The sequence below is a fragment of the Oryza sativa genome, chromosome 7 (assembly GCF_034140825.1).
Source record: "Oryza sativa Japonica Group chromosome 7, ASM3414082v1".
Lineage (NCBI taxonomy): Eukaryota > Viridiplantae > Streptophyta > Magnoliopsida > Poales > Poaceae > Oryza > Oryza sativa.
The window spans coordinates 2,516,668-2,533,089 of record NC_089041.1 but is presented as its reverse complement, the minus strand read 5'-3'; the positions used below and the strand labels follow the sequence as shown (position 1 = coordinate 2,533,089).

At 44.1% G+C, this 16,422-nt stretch overlaps 1 protein-coding gene and 2 pseudogenes across 1 annotated transcript; all 3 read left to right on the top strand.

The window, feature by feature from the left end:
• The first annotated feature begins 2,341 nt into the window (after positions 1 to 2,341).
• Positions 2,342 to 4,281, top strand: LOC4342402 (flavonol 3-sulfotransferase-like; annotated as a pseudogene).
• Positions 4,282 to 9,366: 5,085 nt separating this feature from the next.
• On the top strand, positions 9,367 to 12,302 carry LOC136351191 (cytosolic sulfotransferase 12-like). The gene is made up of 2 exons (XM_066312336.1): positions 9,367 to 9,549; positions 10,847 to 12,302. Exons 1-2 carry the CDS (start codon positions 9,367 to 9,369, stop codon positions 11,168 to 11,170), a joined length of 507 nt encoding a protein of 168 aa, XP_066168433.1. The 3' UTR covers positions 11,171 to 12,302.
• Positions 11,804 to 12,298, top strand: LOC107278257 (flavonol 3-sulfotransferase-like; annotated as a pseudogene).
• Positions 12,303 to 16,422: the final 4,120 nt, after the last annotated feature.

The following is a 16,422-nucleotide window of genomic DNA, read 5'->3' as shown; positions in this document are numbered from 1 at the left end:
AAAAATAAAAACTAAAGGGGGAGTGACAAAGAAGAAAAAGTAAAAGACAATAAAACTCAAATGTTCCTCTCCTTGCTGTTCTTCTCCTCCTTGTCACCATCATGCCTCAGGCGAGCTCCTCGCGGCCATGCTAATGGAGGCAAGGCAGCCTAGCTAGCTACGCATATGCAGCAGTACGTATGTACTCGATCATCTGCTGTGCAGCGGTTCGGGCACTATAGCCGAGGCCGATGCCGACGAGCCCAGTGCCCACCACGGCGGACGGCGACGGGCTAGCTCAGCTTGACATCGCCATTTCGCGCCGGCCCAGCCTGCTTCACCCCGCGCTCCTCCGCGACGACCGCGCGCTCCTCGCTCTCGCTAGCCCGCGTGTGCCGCCACCGCTCGCGAGGGTTAGGAATCGGGGACGGAGGTCGGAATGGGGTATGGGGATCGGGAGGAGTCAGCAGTGGCTTAGGTTGAAAGGTTTGGGATAGAGATGTCTTTTTACATTTTGCAAGTCAATTTCTTATTTTCTTAAACTCATTTAATCTGAGTCCACCTAACAGACGTTAAACAGGGGCAAACAGACCATTCAACATCAAAAAGTAAAGGCAAAATCACAAAGTTTAAAAAGTAAGGGTAAAATCATAATTGCAAATGAAAGTAGGGGCAAGAATACAATTGCCCCCCATATGTATATATACATACATATATGTATATGTATATATGTATATATACATATGTATACATATACATATAATACATATACGTATATGTATATATACATATATACATATATATATATATATACATGTATACATATACATATATATATATCGATCGACCAGGGAGTAAATGTTAGACGTAAACAGGGAACCTAGCTTTGATCGATCCGATAAATTCTGAAAGCAAAAACCATAAACTCCAATTAAGTACTCCCTCCGTCCCGGAAAATACTGATTGCTAGCATCCCAATGCAAGTTTAGGATTCAAGTGAAAATACCAAAGTGACCTTATTAACTACTACTACTGCATCAATTCATCAGCATCGTTCTTTGTACCCACTCATTAGTAGTAGTACTACAGTACATCCAGAGACCATCCAGTAGAGTAAGAATCAATGTGAACGTGAGGGGAGAGAGAGAGGACTTGTCCTTCTCGATCACACCAATGCAGCAGACGTTCATTGCTTCTCGGTTTTTTAGGGAATTTAACTATTTGTCACTTTTAGATTTGTCAATTATCTAAATATCTCTTTTAGGTTTGCACTTAATAATTTGCCACTGGAGAGAGGTAATTTCTTAACTATTTACCACTTTTGCCTACGTGGCGTGCCACCGTGCGTGCCAGCGTGGAAAGGACCCCACCCGTCAGCCCTCTCTTCACCTTCTTCTCTACCTCCGGTCGCCGCCCACCTCCCGCAGCCCTGCGCCATCGTCGGCCGCCGGCCCCACGCAGTCTCATGCGATGGAGACAGAGAGTAGGCGGGAGGTTTTCGGGCAGCGGGCACGCGACGTGCTCCCTGGTGACCAAGAGATGGAGAGTGCGTCGGCGAGGAAGCCCGCGAGGCCAAAGAGGAGGCAGGCGGCGGAGAAGGCCGGGGTGGAGAGGAGGCGGCGGAGCTTGGCGCAGTAGGAGTTGGTCGCCGAGGAGAAGACCTTCGGTGAGCTCCGAATGGCTTCGGTGAACTCGCCTGCCGCCGCCGCGTGGGTTGGCGAGGAGCGCCGGATGGGAGCCGGGGGAGTGGTGGTGGTGGACGCTGTCGACGGCGTGGGGCGAGCGGGGCCGGCGGGGGAATGGGCGAGCGCGGGCTGGCGGCCGACGACGGCGCGGGCCGAAGGGAGGTGGGCGGCGACTGGAGGTAGAGAAGAAGGTGAGAAGAGGGGCTGACGGGTGGGGCCCTTTCCACGCTGGCACGCACGGTGGCACGCCACGTTGGCAAAAGTGGCAAATAGTTAAGAAATTACCTCTCTCCAGTGGCAAATTATTTTATGCAAACCTAAGAGGGGTATTTGGATAATTGGCAAACCTAAAAGTGGCAAATAGTTAAATTCCCTCGTTTTTTGGGCACAAGTCGTTTTTTTTCTGGGACAACCGCTCGGTCTCATGAATCAGTTTAGTCTGGGACGGAGGGAGTAGCTAGCTAGCTATCTAGGCTCGTGGCTGATGACTATATATCAATGTTTTAAATAGCAGACTAAGGCATTTAGCGGTTAGCTTCTCAAACAACTATAGCGGCTAAATTATACATGAGACTATGAGAACAAATAGCTAAAACCCTTCTCAAACAACTATAGCGGAAGACAGCGGCAGTTTAACTAGATATTTAAAACTCTGCTATATATACGTACTCGCCATAGTCAGCGCGGACGATATATAGCACAGCTAGCCTATCATGGGTAGCACCGGCGACGAACCCATCATCATGGCCGGGCCAGTGCCGTTCGTCGACGTCGTCGTCGACAATGCCGGCGGCGCCGTCGCCAACAAGGCCGATCCGGGCGTCGTACTGCCGCAGGAAGAAGAGTACGAGAGCTTCGTGTCGTCGCTGCCGAGCAACCCCAAGCTGCAGCTGCTGCGCTACCAGGGGAAGTGGCTGCTGCAGTCGTGGGTGCCCGGGATCATCGCCATCCAGCGCGGCGGCTTCGCGCCGCGCCGCGGCGGCGGCGACGTCGTCCTCGCGAGCCTCCCCAAGTGCGGCACCACGTGGCTCAAGGCCCTCGCGTTCGCCACCATGGCGCGCCGCGCGCACCCGCCCGCCGGGGATGAGCAGCACCCGCTCCTCCGGCTCAACCCGCACGACTGCGTCCCGTCGATGGAGAAGCTGTTCGCCGCTGGGTTGGGGAGCAAGATCATGGACGCGCTGCCGTCGCCGAGGCTCATGGCGACGCACGTGCACCACTCGCTTCTCCCCGCCTCCATCACCGATAACCCTCACTGTAAAATCATCTATATATGCAGGTGAATCATCTTTTTATTATGAACATCCAATATAAGTATTTGCTTTTTATGTCCTTTTAATCTAGTAAAAAATAGTGATTTTTTTTAAATTTTTTTAAAAAACTACCATTAACTTGTTATTATCATACATTAATTGTTGCATGTATTTGTTAGTGACATGTGGACCTTTTAGTCCTACACTATTATTTTTTCTTCCTTTAAAAATAAAGAGTTGGTGGAAGTGGTTGACATGTGAGTTCTCTAGCCCCACATCTTTAAAAGGTACAGAGTTGGTGGAAATGGTTGACATATGAGTTTTCTAGCCCCACATGTTATTGTTCCTCTAAAAGAAAGTTAGGAGTTGGTAGTGGGGTTGGTGGGAGAACAACCACCACCACTACTCCCTTTTATAAATAGTATAGATAAATTATGCTTAAAATATTTTTAATGATCAAACAAGTTATTAAAATAAATTATACGTAGTATTTTTTTAATAAAATAAAAGGTCAAACAACCCATGTCCATATATCTACAACGCTACGTATAAAACTAAAGTTAGTATTTGTATTCTTATAACAACCACCACCAAGTAATACAACATCCTCTAAATATATATATATATATATATATATATATATATATATATATATATATATATATATGGTTCTATGTATCAAATTAAACGACAGGGATCCAAAGGACATGATAGTTTCCCTGTGGCACTTCGTGAGAAGAAGGCTACCGGAGATCCCATTCCTCGAACTGTTCGAGTCTGCTTGCGAGGGCAGATGCTTGAGCAGCCCAATCTGGGACCATATCCTCGGCTACTGGAATGCGAGCAAGACGAGGCCAGAGACGGTGTTGTTCCTGAGGTACGAAGAGCTGCTACATGACCCGGCTGATAGCGTCAGGAAGCTGGCTCGGTTCGTCGGGCAGCCATTCTCGCCCGAGGAGGAGGAAGCCAGCGACGTGGAAGACATTGTGAGGCTCTGCAGTTTCGAGCAGATGAAGAACCTGGAGGTGAACAGGGCAGCTGGCCTGTCTCCTGCGCTCCAGCAAAACGCCTACACCAATGGGTCCTTCTTCAGGAAAGGGGGCACAGGAGATTGGGCAAATCATATGACACCAGAGATGGCTGAACGCGCGGCTAGACGCCATCGTAGAAGAGAAGCTCCGTTGATCAGGCCTCTCTTTCTCATGATCTCGGCATGCTAGTTTATGACTCGTAAATAAAGATTATGCCATCTACTAAGGAATCATGTAAAAATAAAATGCCCGTTGTGCAGTCACTAGCTATATTTGTTAATCTCGTATGTACTGTCTAAATACTCCATGTTATATATGTTGTTTATCTAGCTATGTTATGTTGTTCTCAGTTATTATCCATGTGGTCATAAATAATCGATGCATATCTTTATCCAATAGCTACCTTTATCTCACATGCTAGAAAAAAATATTGACATTAAATGTAGTACTAAAATATTACTCCGTAGACTTTTTAAGATACAGTTCACCATTTTATCTTATTAAAAAAAATTATGTAATTATCATTTATTTTGTTGTGACTTGATTATCGTCAAATATTCTTTGAATATGACATAAAATTTGTTTATATTTGAAAAAAATGAATAAGACGAATAGTCAATTATTTATCAAAAAGTCAACGGTGTTATATATTAAAACACAGAGGTAATACTATCTTTTATTGGACAATGCCTTGATTACATAATGAAAATGTATTATTGCGCCTTAATTTGTGATGAAGTACGTGTGGGACTGCTACACACATAATTAAGTCTATAGCACCAACAAGTGACGATCAACTGATGGGAGATTTCAATCCTTATCATATGCCCTACGGTGTAGCCGTGGGATAGTTGTGTACACACTTACGAGGTCAAAAAGATGTGCATACAGCCCAAAAAAGAAAAGAAAATATGTGCATACTAAAGAAAGAGAATAGATGAATAAAAAGACCATGTTCAGATTATCAGTCGCGTGGCAGTGGGGATTACTGCTGAAGTGCTGATGCAGTAGCAGTGGCTGACATGTGGCTGACATGTGAACTGCGTAGAATTTGCATCCATTGTGTGGTGTGCGCAGTGCGTGGCCTCCTTTTGTACCACAAAACAGTGACACAGGTGGCTACAGCCCACGTGAAAGCTCTCCGGGGACTTTTGCCGACCAGCCGCTGCCACTGCAGAAACGGAGCCTGGGAGGGTGCACGGTGAGAGGAGCGAAAACGGCGTGTTGCGTAGAGAAAGGGATAGAGTAGGGAGAGATGGAGGAAGAAGATGGAGACTTAGTAGGTCCCCATCTTTTTTTTTCTTGACTACGATAAAACGTAGGCGCCATGCTGGATAAAGACCTAGTCTACATGTCACGCAGTGACGTAGGATAAAACCGCTGTTCAAACTACTTGAGGAGGTAAACTGATTCGGTTTTCATAGTCGAGGGATCCTTCATGCCTGGTCTGCAACAGTTGAGGTAGGAAAAGTAAACTTATTCTTTGTCAAATTGGGGTGGTAAGGGCTGTTTTTTTTTTTTGGACCCAGGTGCCTTGGAACCCACTCCAGCCCATTGGGCTCCGCCCCAAATGGGTAGAAAACTTACATTGTCCGATCAGATAAACATAAAACGTGTGATGTTTTCACAGAAGAACTTTTACCATCATCTACACACTGCTCTCGACGCCAATACCACAGCCATCACCGAAGGTGCCACCCGTGGCGAGGCTTCTGTTCTCTACTTGAAGGACGCTCAATCTACAAAAATTTCTAAGCGTCTCTAATATAATAATTTATCCAGTGTCACAACTAACTTATCCCTGATTCTCATCTTCCGGCTCACCTAATCATTATAGATTTATTGCATCTTGAACGACTGGCTACTAAAAAGCGATTTTTCATAGCGTTGCTCTAGAAAATTTCAAGGCGGAGCTCATAAGTGTCCGCAAGCGAAAATAGTGTTTTCGATGGCGGTACGTAAAAAGGACCGCTGTACAAAATTTTTTAGGCTAATTAATAAAATCCACCGCGCGCCCCCACACCGTGCCTCTCTCCCTCTTCTCCCTTGGTCTCTCCGCCTATCTCCCAAAATCCCTCTTCCTCTCTCTCTCCATTCGGTGGGCGGCGGCACGGGGAGGAGGTGGCTTGGCGGCGGCGCGGGGTGGCAGCGTGGTGGAGGAAGAGGATGATGCGGGCAGCGGATCCAGCGACGGGCCACACGGCGGCGTTCGGAGGTGGATTTAGCGGCGGATCCGCCGCCGCCTAGTCCCAGCTCTCTCTCCCCCTCTCCTCTCTCCTCCCCTTCCCCTGTCACCATCACCCCCTCTCCCTCTCTCAGATTTAGCGCGCGGACCACGGTGAAGGCTGTGGCGGGGCTTTGTAGCGGCGGTGGCGAGGCGGAGGCCGGCAGGGCTCGGTAGCGGCATCGTCGCGGTGGAGGCTGCGGTGGGGCTCGACAACGGCGGCGTCGAGGAGGAGGCGGTGGTTCTTGTTGGCCACTTCAAGGACGACGCCGACAATCTCGAGTGCGACAACGCCGACGACGATGGTTCTCGTCTATTCTGTTGCTGTTAATGTGTTGAATTGTTGATATTTGTGATGCTCCGTATTTAGATTGATGCTTGAATGATGTTCAATTTTTTTTAATATGGATGCTTGAATGCTCTATTAATATCCATTTTCAAATTTTTGTTAACGGAAAATTGTGATTGTGAATGGAAATTTTTTACTGGAAATTATTGATGTAAATTTCTGTGGATTTGTGGATCGAGCGTTGACAGAGACGGATGGAGCGGTGTCGCTCCGTCATTTTTTTTAACCTTGGCCAATATTAACACTGGCAGCTGGTATAGTGCACCGCCTGTGAAAATAAATTTTCATGGGTGGCTATCTTAAGAAAACCGCGAGAGAAAATGAATTGGCGCTGGCGGCCGGCTACCGCCAACGAAAATACTATATTATTATTGGCCTTTAGACACTGACAGTGCCGTAGGCCGCCAGCAAAAATAGAAAATTTTTTCTAGTAGTGACTATTAATCAATGATTTCTTTAATATTTAGTTACGTATTGATTAATTACTTATTATATTAATAGTTACATGACCTATCAGCCAATCAATTGCTTAGTTGTACTATTAATTTCGTAATTCTTATCAATTACTTAGTTTTGGTAGATGATCTTTAAATTACTGTTAATATCTTTTTACTGTTTTGCCCTTCACACTTTGACGTGGCAATGATGCAAATAACCTACTTAACCTTCCACTAAATCTTTAAATTAATACCCTAGCTACTCCAGCCCACATATCAAGTAGTACTACCTTCTAATTGGTACTTTGTGTTTCAAATCGTTAGATTGACCGGAATCAATGGATCTCGTTATTTTCAATCACAATAGATCAAGTCTCTAGCTATCTATAAATCTCATATGTACTGTCTGATGATTAATTATGACCAGTACTGTTATTGTTTATCTGTTGCTTTCAGTTATCATGCATGTGGTCATAAATAAAACAATGCACATCTTTATCCAATATAGCTACATTTTCCAAATATCGCACGTGTCATTAAAAAATTATTGACATTTAATGTAATGCTAAAATAGACAAGCCTTGCATATTTCGAGAGATAGACCGATTTAGACCAAATTCTTTTCTTCACTTTCCTAGCTCAACTATCTCGTTTTCTGCGTGCATGCTTTTCGAATCACTAAATGCATGGTACATTTTTTTTAAAAAAATTTCTATTCGAAAGTTGTTTTAAAAAATTATACTAATATATTTTTAAGTTATTTATAGCTAATACTTAAATTAATTATACATTAATAAAGGCAAAATCTAATTCGCGCGCGCTCTCTGTTTTGCCCTATCGCGCGACATGTTCATCGGCCGTCCGATCCCACGAGCGCTGGTGCGTCCGTACATGGCCTGGTGATCCACGGACGTGAGATGAATCCAAATTAGAAGCCATGTGATGCTCTACACTACGCCGGCTTCAAAAATAATTTTCTCTTAAACTAATCATCCGATATACGATCCGATTACACCGTTGTATTCGTAAGAATTGAATCTTTATAATAAGATCTCACATGATTATATTTTGATGAAATTATAAATTACTTTTATAATATATCTAAATTACTTTTAGATTTCACTAAATTACTTCTTAGACCCATAAAAGTATATTCAATAAAGTCTAAAAGTAATTTACACACACACACACACACACACACACACATATATATATATATATATATATATATATATATATATATATATATATATATATATATATATATATATATATATATATATATATATATATATATATATATATATATATATATATATATATATATATATATATATATATATATATATATATATATATATATATATATTATAGAAGTAACTTAGAAAAAAAGAAAGTAACTTTATCACGATATTAAAAGTAAATCCGTTACGGAGGTAAAAACATGAGTCTATATAGAAATTAATTTAATCAGCACAAATTACGTCATTGACTAAAACTGATTATAAAATAAACAACACACAACATGAATGTATTGATTTCTTTTTGCCGTAACAAGTTACTTCACTTTTGTTTTAAGTTACTTCTATATTAATATAGGTAAATTACTTTCAGGCTTTATTAAATTACTTTTATGACTAAGAAGTAATTTAATGAAATCTAAAAGTAATTTAGATATAATATATAAGTAATTTGAATTTTTTTCATAAAAATATAGTTATGTGAGATCTTTTTATAAAGATTTAATTGTTATGAACACAATGGTGTAATCGGATCGTAAATCGGATGAGTAAATCTAAGAGAAAATTTCATAACAAGAAAAAAACATACACTTTTGAGTATACTAGATATAAAATTGAGGTAGCTAGTTATGAACATACAGAGAACGGTTTAGTTGTAGACACGTCCATTAATAAACAATTACCTTCTAAGTACGGAAACTCGACCTACCATACACAGCCTTAGCTAGGTGGATAACGACTATTCGCGCATGCATAATAACCAGCAAGCATATATATATATATATATATATATATATATATATATATATATATATATATATATATATATATATATATCACACATGCTGGAGGCTGCCATTATTATACTTAACCATGGCTAGTACCAGCGTTTTAAATCTCCCGCTATAGCTGCCGCTATCTACCGCTATAACTATTTGAGAAGGGTTCTAGCTATTTGCTCTCATATACAATTTAACAGCTATAGCTTCATTTAGCCCGCTATAGCTGCCGCTATAGCTGTTTAAGAAGCTAATCGCTAAATGGTTTAGCCCGCTATTTAAAACATTGGCTAGTACCACCAACCAACCTACTCTTTTGGGGCCAGTGCCATTGCCGTTCAACGACGCCATCGCCGCCGGCGACACGCCGGCGGTGGATCCCGGCCTGATGGAAGAGTACGGGTGGCTCCCTAGCAACCCCAAGATGCACCTGAATTGCTACCAAGGTGCGTGGGTGCAGAGGACGTGGGTGCCCGGGATCATCGCCATCCAGCGCGGCGGCGACATCGTCCTCGCGACACTGGTGGAGAAACCATCTTTGCTTGGTCACCCAAAATTCACAATAGTCCCGGTTCGAATAGAAACCGGGACTAAAGATGATTTTTAGTCCCAGTTAAAAACTTTTTGACCTTTAGTCCCGGTTGGTAACATTAACCAGGACTAAAGATCATTTTTAGTCCCGGTTCAAAAAGTTGTCGGGTCGAGTTAGGTCCCAGCTCATGTTTAGTCTCGGTTGGTATAAACAACCGGGACTAAACATAGATCTTTAGTCCCGGTTGTTTATACCAACCGGGACTAAAAATCAACTGAGCCGCGCGCGCCAGTCCACAGTCCTCTCCCCTCTCATTAATTATCCCTTATCCCTTCGATCCCACCGTCCTCTCCATCCCTTCGCTAGCTAGCTTATCCCTCTCAGCCTCAACCTCCTCCATCCATTCTCCTCTCACCTTCCTCCCCCTTCTCTTCTCTTCCTCCTCCTCCTCCTACCACGTGAGGCCGGGCGGCAGCGGCAGGGAGACGGGCAGCCGAGCAGGCGGCAGGCGAGGCCGGCGAGGCGGCGGGCGGCCGGCGAGACGAGTCTGGCGAGGCCCGCGAGGCGGCGGGCGGCCGGGCGGGCGAGGCCGGCGAGGCCCGCGAGGCGGCGCGCGGCCGGGCGGGCGAGTCCGGCGAGGCCCGCGAGGCGGCAGGCGGCCGGGCAGGCGGGCGGTGAGACCCGCGTGGCGGCACTCCCCAGGCGGGCGGCGAGGCGGCGGGTGGTGGTGCTCCCGGTGCGGCGGCGCTCCCCAGGCGGCAGCGGAGCCCGAGGCGGCCGGCGGGAGGCCGGTGAGGCGGTGGACGGCCGGCGCCCGATCTCTGTGATATGGTTTTTTTTCTGATCTGTGTGATATGTGCGGCCGATCTATGCGATGTCGATTTTTTTTCTGATCTGTGTGATGTGTGATGTGTGAATGAATTTGTGGAGATGTTTTTTGAATGATTTGTGATGTATTTGGGGATAAAAATGCAGCTTGATGTATTTGGGGATTTTGTGATTGATCTGTGATGTATTTGGGGATAAAAATGTAGCTTGATGTATTTGGGGATTTTGCGAATGATCTGTGGTGTTAAAATGATTCGTGGATAATATGAATGGTGGTGCTCGAAATCATGAAAGCAGGAAAAAAAAGAAAAAAAACATTAGTCCCGGTTGTTAATTCTAACCGGGACTAAATCTTTAGTCCCAGTTTTTAACACTAACCGGGACTAAAGATCCATCTTTAGTCCCGGTTATTTTAACCGGGGCTAAAAATATGTATCTTTAGTTCCGGATTCGTAGTTCCGGTTGTATAACCGGGACTATAGGGACGTTGTGAACCGGTATTAAAAAGGGTTTGTCCACCATTGCGAGCCTCCCCAAGTGCGGCACCACGTGGCTCAAGGCCCTCGCCTTCGCCTCCATGGCGCGCCGCGCGCACCCGCCGCCGCCCGCCGTCGGCGACGGCGACGCGCAGCTGCTGCACCACCCGCTCCTCCGGCTCAACCCGCACGACTGCGTCCCGTTCATGGAGAAGCTGTTCGCCGCCGGGTTGGGGAGCAAGATCATGGACGCGCTGCCGTCGCCGAGGCTCATGGCCACGCACATGCACCACTCGCTTCTCCCCACCTCCATCAGCGACAACCTTGACTGCGAAATCATATACATATGCAGGTGAATGATTTTTTTGCTACTTCCTCCGTTTTTAGGTTATAAGATGTTTTTGACTTTCGTTCAAAGTTAAACTGTTTCAAGTTTAACTAAGTTTTTTAGGTTATAAGATGTTTTTGACTTTCGTTCAAAGTTAAACTGTTTCAAGTTTAACTAAGTTTATAGCCAAGTATAGTAATAATTAAATTACCAAAATATTTTTAATAAGTTAATAATTAAATATATTTTTATAATAAATTTATCTTGAGTAAAAAACATTAATATTTTTTTCTACAAACTTAGTTAAATTTGAAGCAGTTTGACTTTGATCAAAGTTAAAACGTACATCTTATAACCTAAAACGGAGGGAGTATATAATAATAAGAACCACTATATACTACAATAACATTATCTAGTACTCATATACGACATGATTGTATCATATCATAGGACAAACCTTGGGTTTCCGTATCTAAATTTGACCGTCCGTCTTATTTGAAAAAATTATAAAAAAAATTAAAAAGGTAAGTCAAAGTATTAATCATGTTTTATCATCTAACAATAATGGAAATATTAATTATAAAAAAAATTTCATATAAGACGAACAGTTAAACGTTAGACACGGAAACCACGATTTGTCTTTTTCTGGGAAGGAGGGAGTATGTGGCAGTTCGCCAGAAGAATACTACCTGAGCTCCAATTCCATGACGTGTTTGAGCTTTGCTTGTGAGGGTCGCTGCTTGAGCGGCCCTATTTGGAACCACATCGTCGGTTACTGGAACGCGAGCAAGGCGAGGCCGGAGACGGTGTTGTTCTTGAGGTACGAAGAGATGCTGCAGTACCCCATCGACAATTTTAGGAAGCTGGCTCGATTCGTCGGGCAACCATTCTCGCCCGACGAGGAGGAGGCTGGTGTCGTGATGGACTCATGGACATCGTGAGGTTGTGCAGCTTTGAGAAGATGAAAAATCTGAAGGTCAACAAGGCAGACTCATCTCCTGTACATGTGCCTCGTAACAACACATTTGCGAATGACTCTTTCTTTAGAAGAGGTGGAGCAGGAGACTGGACGAACCACATGACACCAGAGATGGCTCGACGTTTGGACGCTATCATGAATGAGAAGCTCCATGGAACAGGCATCTCTTTCTCGTGATCAACACGTTAATTAGTTGAAACTCTCATAAATAAAGATTACAACATCGACGAAGTTCCTGAAGTGTATGTAAAGAGGTATGTAAAGATTATTATTGTAAGATGGCACGCTCTATCACCAGAGCGACTCTATGAAATATATATTTAGATCGAGTGAATAAGTTGGAAATTAAACATACACACGCGTGTGTGATAGATAACTTTATCACCACATCACTTGGTGTGTACTTATTAGTGTCAGCAAAGAAATAATTTGAGCCATCAATTTATAAGGGTACGCAAGTACCTTTTTCTAACTATGTTTTGAATATTCATGTCTCTAGTTTAGATATTTCTTTCTCAATATTATAATATGAAAAAGAATCAAAGAGACTATATCTTAATTGTTTCATGTGGTTCATAGTTGGCAGTCTCGCCTATCACTCCTGAAAGCTATGTCCCAACTGACCCCCAAAAATAATTCGCAGATCGAAAAGCTCGAACGTACACAACAAATTAATTAAGGAATGAAAAAGCAAAAAGAAAAAAGAAAAGAAAAGAAAAGTTACCCGTTTGTTATGCTGTCCAATCGATGGCCAATTCTCTCAGATTCGATCCAATTCCAAGCCGTTCTTTTAAGAAAACTCATATACCACATGAGAAACATTTATTTATTGGGACTACCTATACATTTTGTCGATAAATTTTCTCCTAAAAATTTTACAGATATAATTATAGTACAATCGTAGTGTAATTACACTGTAACTTGCATGTAACTACAGTGTAACTTATATATAAGTTTCACATAATTTTGAATCGTTAGATCTATTACAAGATTTGTTTTGGTGAGGAAGAAAACAAATCATAGCACACACATATAAAAGAATTTGTTCCCACGACCTCCAATTTACCGAAATAACATGTTACGGAGAGATTTTTGAAAGTTACATACAAGTTACACTATAGTTACAATGTAATTACATACAAGTTACAGTGTAATTACACTACGATTGTACTATAATTACATCTGTCAAATTTTTGAGGAAAATTTTGTCGACAAATATATAGCAAATCGTTATTTATTTAAGGAAAAAGTACGAATTACCCCCCGAACTATCGTGGTCGACCGAATTACCCCCTGAACCACAAAACCGGACATTACTCACCCTGAACTTTCAATACTGGACGAATTACCCCCCTGGACCCAATTCAGAGCGGTTTTATCCTACTTGGCGTACGCGTGGCATCCAGTCAACATTTTCTTTTAAAAAAATAGAGGGACCCAAGTGTCATACCTACCCTTCCCCTCTTCCCCTCTCTCTCTCTTCACTCACTCTCTCGGCGAGATCGCGAGGACACAGAGAGCGGCGGTTACAGCAGCGTTGTCGTCGTGGGACACAGAGGAATGCGGAGGCCGCGACGGCGCTGGACACTGAGGCCGCGGCGGCGTGGGAAGAGCCGGCGGCGACGCGGGATGCGGAGGCCACGTGTTACGATCGGGCTAGAGATTTTGGGGATTTTGGAAGGAAGAGGATGACAGAGAACAGAACGAGAGAGAAATACTTGAGCAGAGGAAAGAGCAGTAGAGACAGAGTTTGGTTTCAAGTTTACAGCTCAAATATTTGATATCCTTTCCTCTCTCTACCTGTGCTTATATACATGCACGGCATACAGCTGGCCTAAGACCACTCCGGCCCAGAGACTCGGACATTCGGCCTTCTCTCCCTTTGAGGTCGTTTCCCAGACTTCACAGGATTATTCTCCCTTACCGGTTCAGATACAGTAGCAGCACCCGTAACATTCCTTCCCCCTTCGAAAGCGGCTTGCCCCCAAGCCGGCGCATCCGGAAATCGAAGACGCAAAGCCGCAGCATCTTCCCAGGTAGCCTCACTTGATGATTGACCTGTCCAACGAACCAAGACTTGTTCCACAGCTCCAGCTCCTTTCTTCGAAACTCGCCGGGCGAGAACTTGAACAGGAACCACCTCCTCTGGTGCCATGGTAGGAAGAGCACGAACATCAGTCGCAGTGGTTGGTGCCACAGCTTGTCGAAGTTGGGAGACATGAACAACGGGATGAATCGAGCAATCATCCGGCAATCGTAGTCGATAAGCCACTGCTCCCACCTTATTCAGTACCTGAAAAGGTCCGAAATAGCGAAAAGCAAGTTTGTGATTGGTATGCCCGGTAAGAGAACTCTGTGCATAAGGTTGAGCCTTCAAAAAACCCAATCTCCCGTAGCGAACTCGCGGTCAGAACGCTTCTTGTCGACCTGAAATTTCATTCGTTGCTGAGCTCGTAAAAGATGCTGACGCAACAAACTGGAGATTACTGCCCGTTCCTTCAGCCACTTGTCAAGATCTGGAACTGCACATTCAGCTGTACTCGACACCCCAAAATGACGAGGAGGATGCCCATAAAGTACCTCAAATGGAGACCTCTCAAGCGCTGAATGATAAGCAGTGTTATACCAAAATTCTGCTAAAGCCCACCAACGGAACCACTTCTTTGGACAGGCATGCACAAAACAGCGGAGAAATGTCTCCAAACACTGGTTGACACGCTCCGTTTGCCCATCCGTCTGTAGGTGATAAGCAGTACTTAACTTCAGACGAGTATCCGTCAACTGAAATAACTCTGTCCACAAGGCGCTGGTAAAAATACGGACTCTGTCCGAAATGATATGATGTGGCAATCCATAAAGTTTATAAACATTGTTCAGATAAGCCAAAGCAACATCAAAAGCGGTGAATGGGTGCACTAAAGCCAGGAAATGGGCATACTTACTGAATTTATCAACGACCACCAGTATGCAGTCAAAACCTGCTGAAGAAGGCAACCCTTCAATAAAATCAAGTGAAACAGTTACCCAGGCATGCTCCGGCACAGGTAGAGGTTGCAAAAGACCGGGGTAACGCACACGTTCAGCTTTTGCTTGCTTACAGATCGAACAGTTGGACACAAACTGGCGAACGGCCTGCTTCAAACCCGGCCATGCAAACAAGCGCCGCACTCTGCTGTAAGTAACTTGTATACCAGAATGCCCACCCACGGCAGAGCAATGGAAAGCAGACAGAATTTTAAGTTGCAATTCAGAGTTTGCACCCAGCCAAATGAGCCTCATATAATAGAGAATACCATTCTTCAGAGAATAAGAAGGAAATTGACTAGGAGAGAGCAACACTTTAGCGAGCAATTGAGAAGTGCAAATATCAGAATCATAACCCTTCTGAACTTCCTCCAACCAAGAGGGCACGCAAGATGACACAGTACTCAATTGATACACCTCATTGGATCTGCAACGAGACAACACATCAGCTGCCTTATTCTCAAGACCTTTCTTGTATACCAGCCGGTAAGATAAGCCAAGTAATTTGGTTAATGCTCGTTGTTGCCAAGATGTCACCAAACGCTGATCATCAAGATGAATCAAGCTGCGCTGATCCGTACGAATGATAAACTCACCAAACTGCAGATAAGAGCGCCAATGATCAACAGCCAGCAATATAGCGAGACACTCTTTTTCGTAAGTTGACAGGCCTCTGTTGCGTGGACCCAGGGATTTGCTAAGGAAAGCCAAGGGATGTCCATCCTGCATTAACACCGCACCCACCCCCAAATCAGAAGCTTCAGTCTCAATTACAAAGGTCCCAGAAAAATCGGGCAACGCCAACACTGGGGCAGAAACCAAAGCAGCCTTAAGAGCTTCAAATGCAGCTTGATGTTCTGAAGTCCAAACGAAGACCACCTACTTTTTTAACAAATCAGTTAAGGGCCGACTGATGATCCCAAAAGACTTGACAAACTTGTGATAATATCCGGCAAGTCCCAAGAAACTCCGGACTTCCTTAACATTCTGCGGCACTGTCCAAGCTTGAACAGCCCTGACATTCTTCGGATCAGTAGTTACACCCGCAGCGCTGATCACATGACCCAAATAAGTAAGGCTGGATTGAGCGAACGAACACTTAGATCGTTTGACCTTTAACTGGTGAGTCGTCAATAGCTAGAACACTTGACGCAACAGCATGACATGGTCCTGCAAATTACGACTGTACACCAATATATCATCAATGAACACCAAAACTCCCTTCCTCAATAACGGTGCAAAAATCATGTTCATCAACCCTTGAAAAGTGGCCGGGG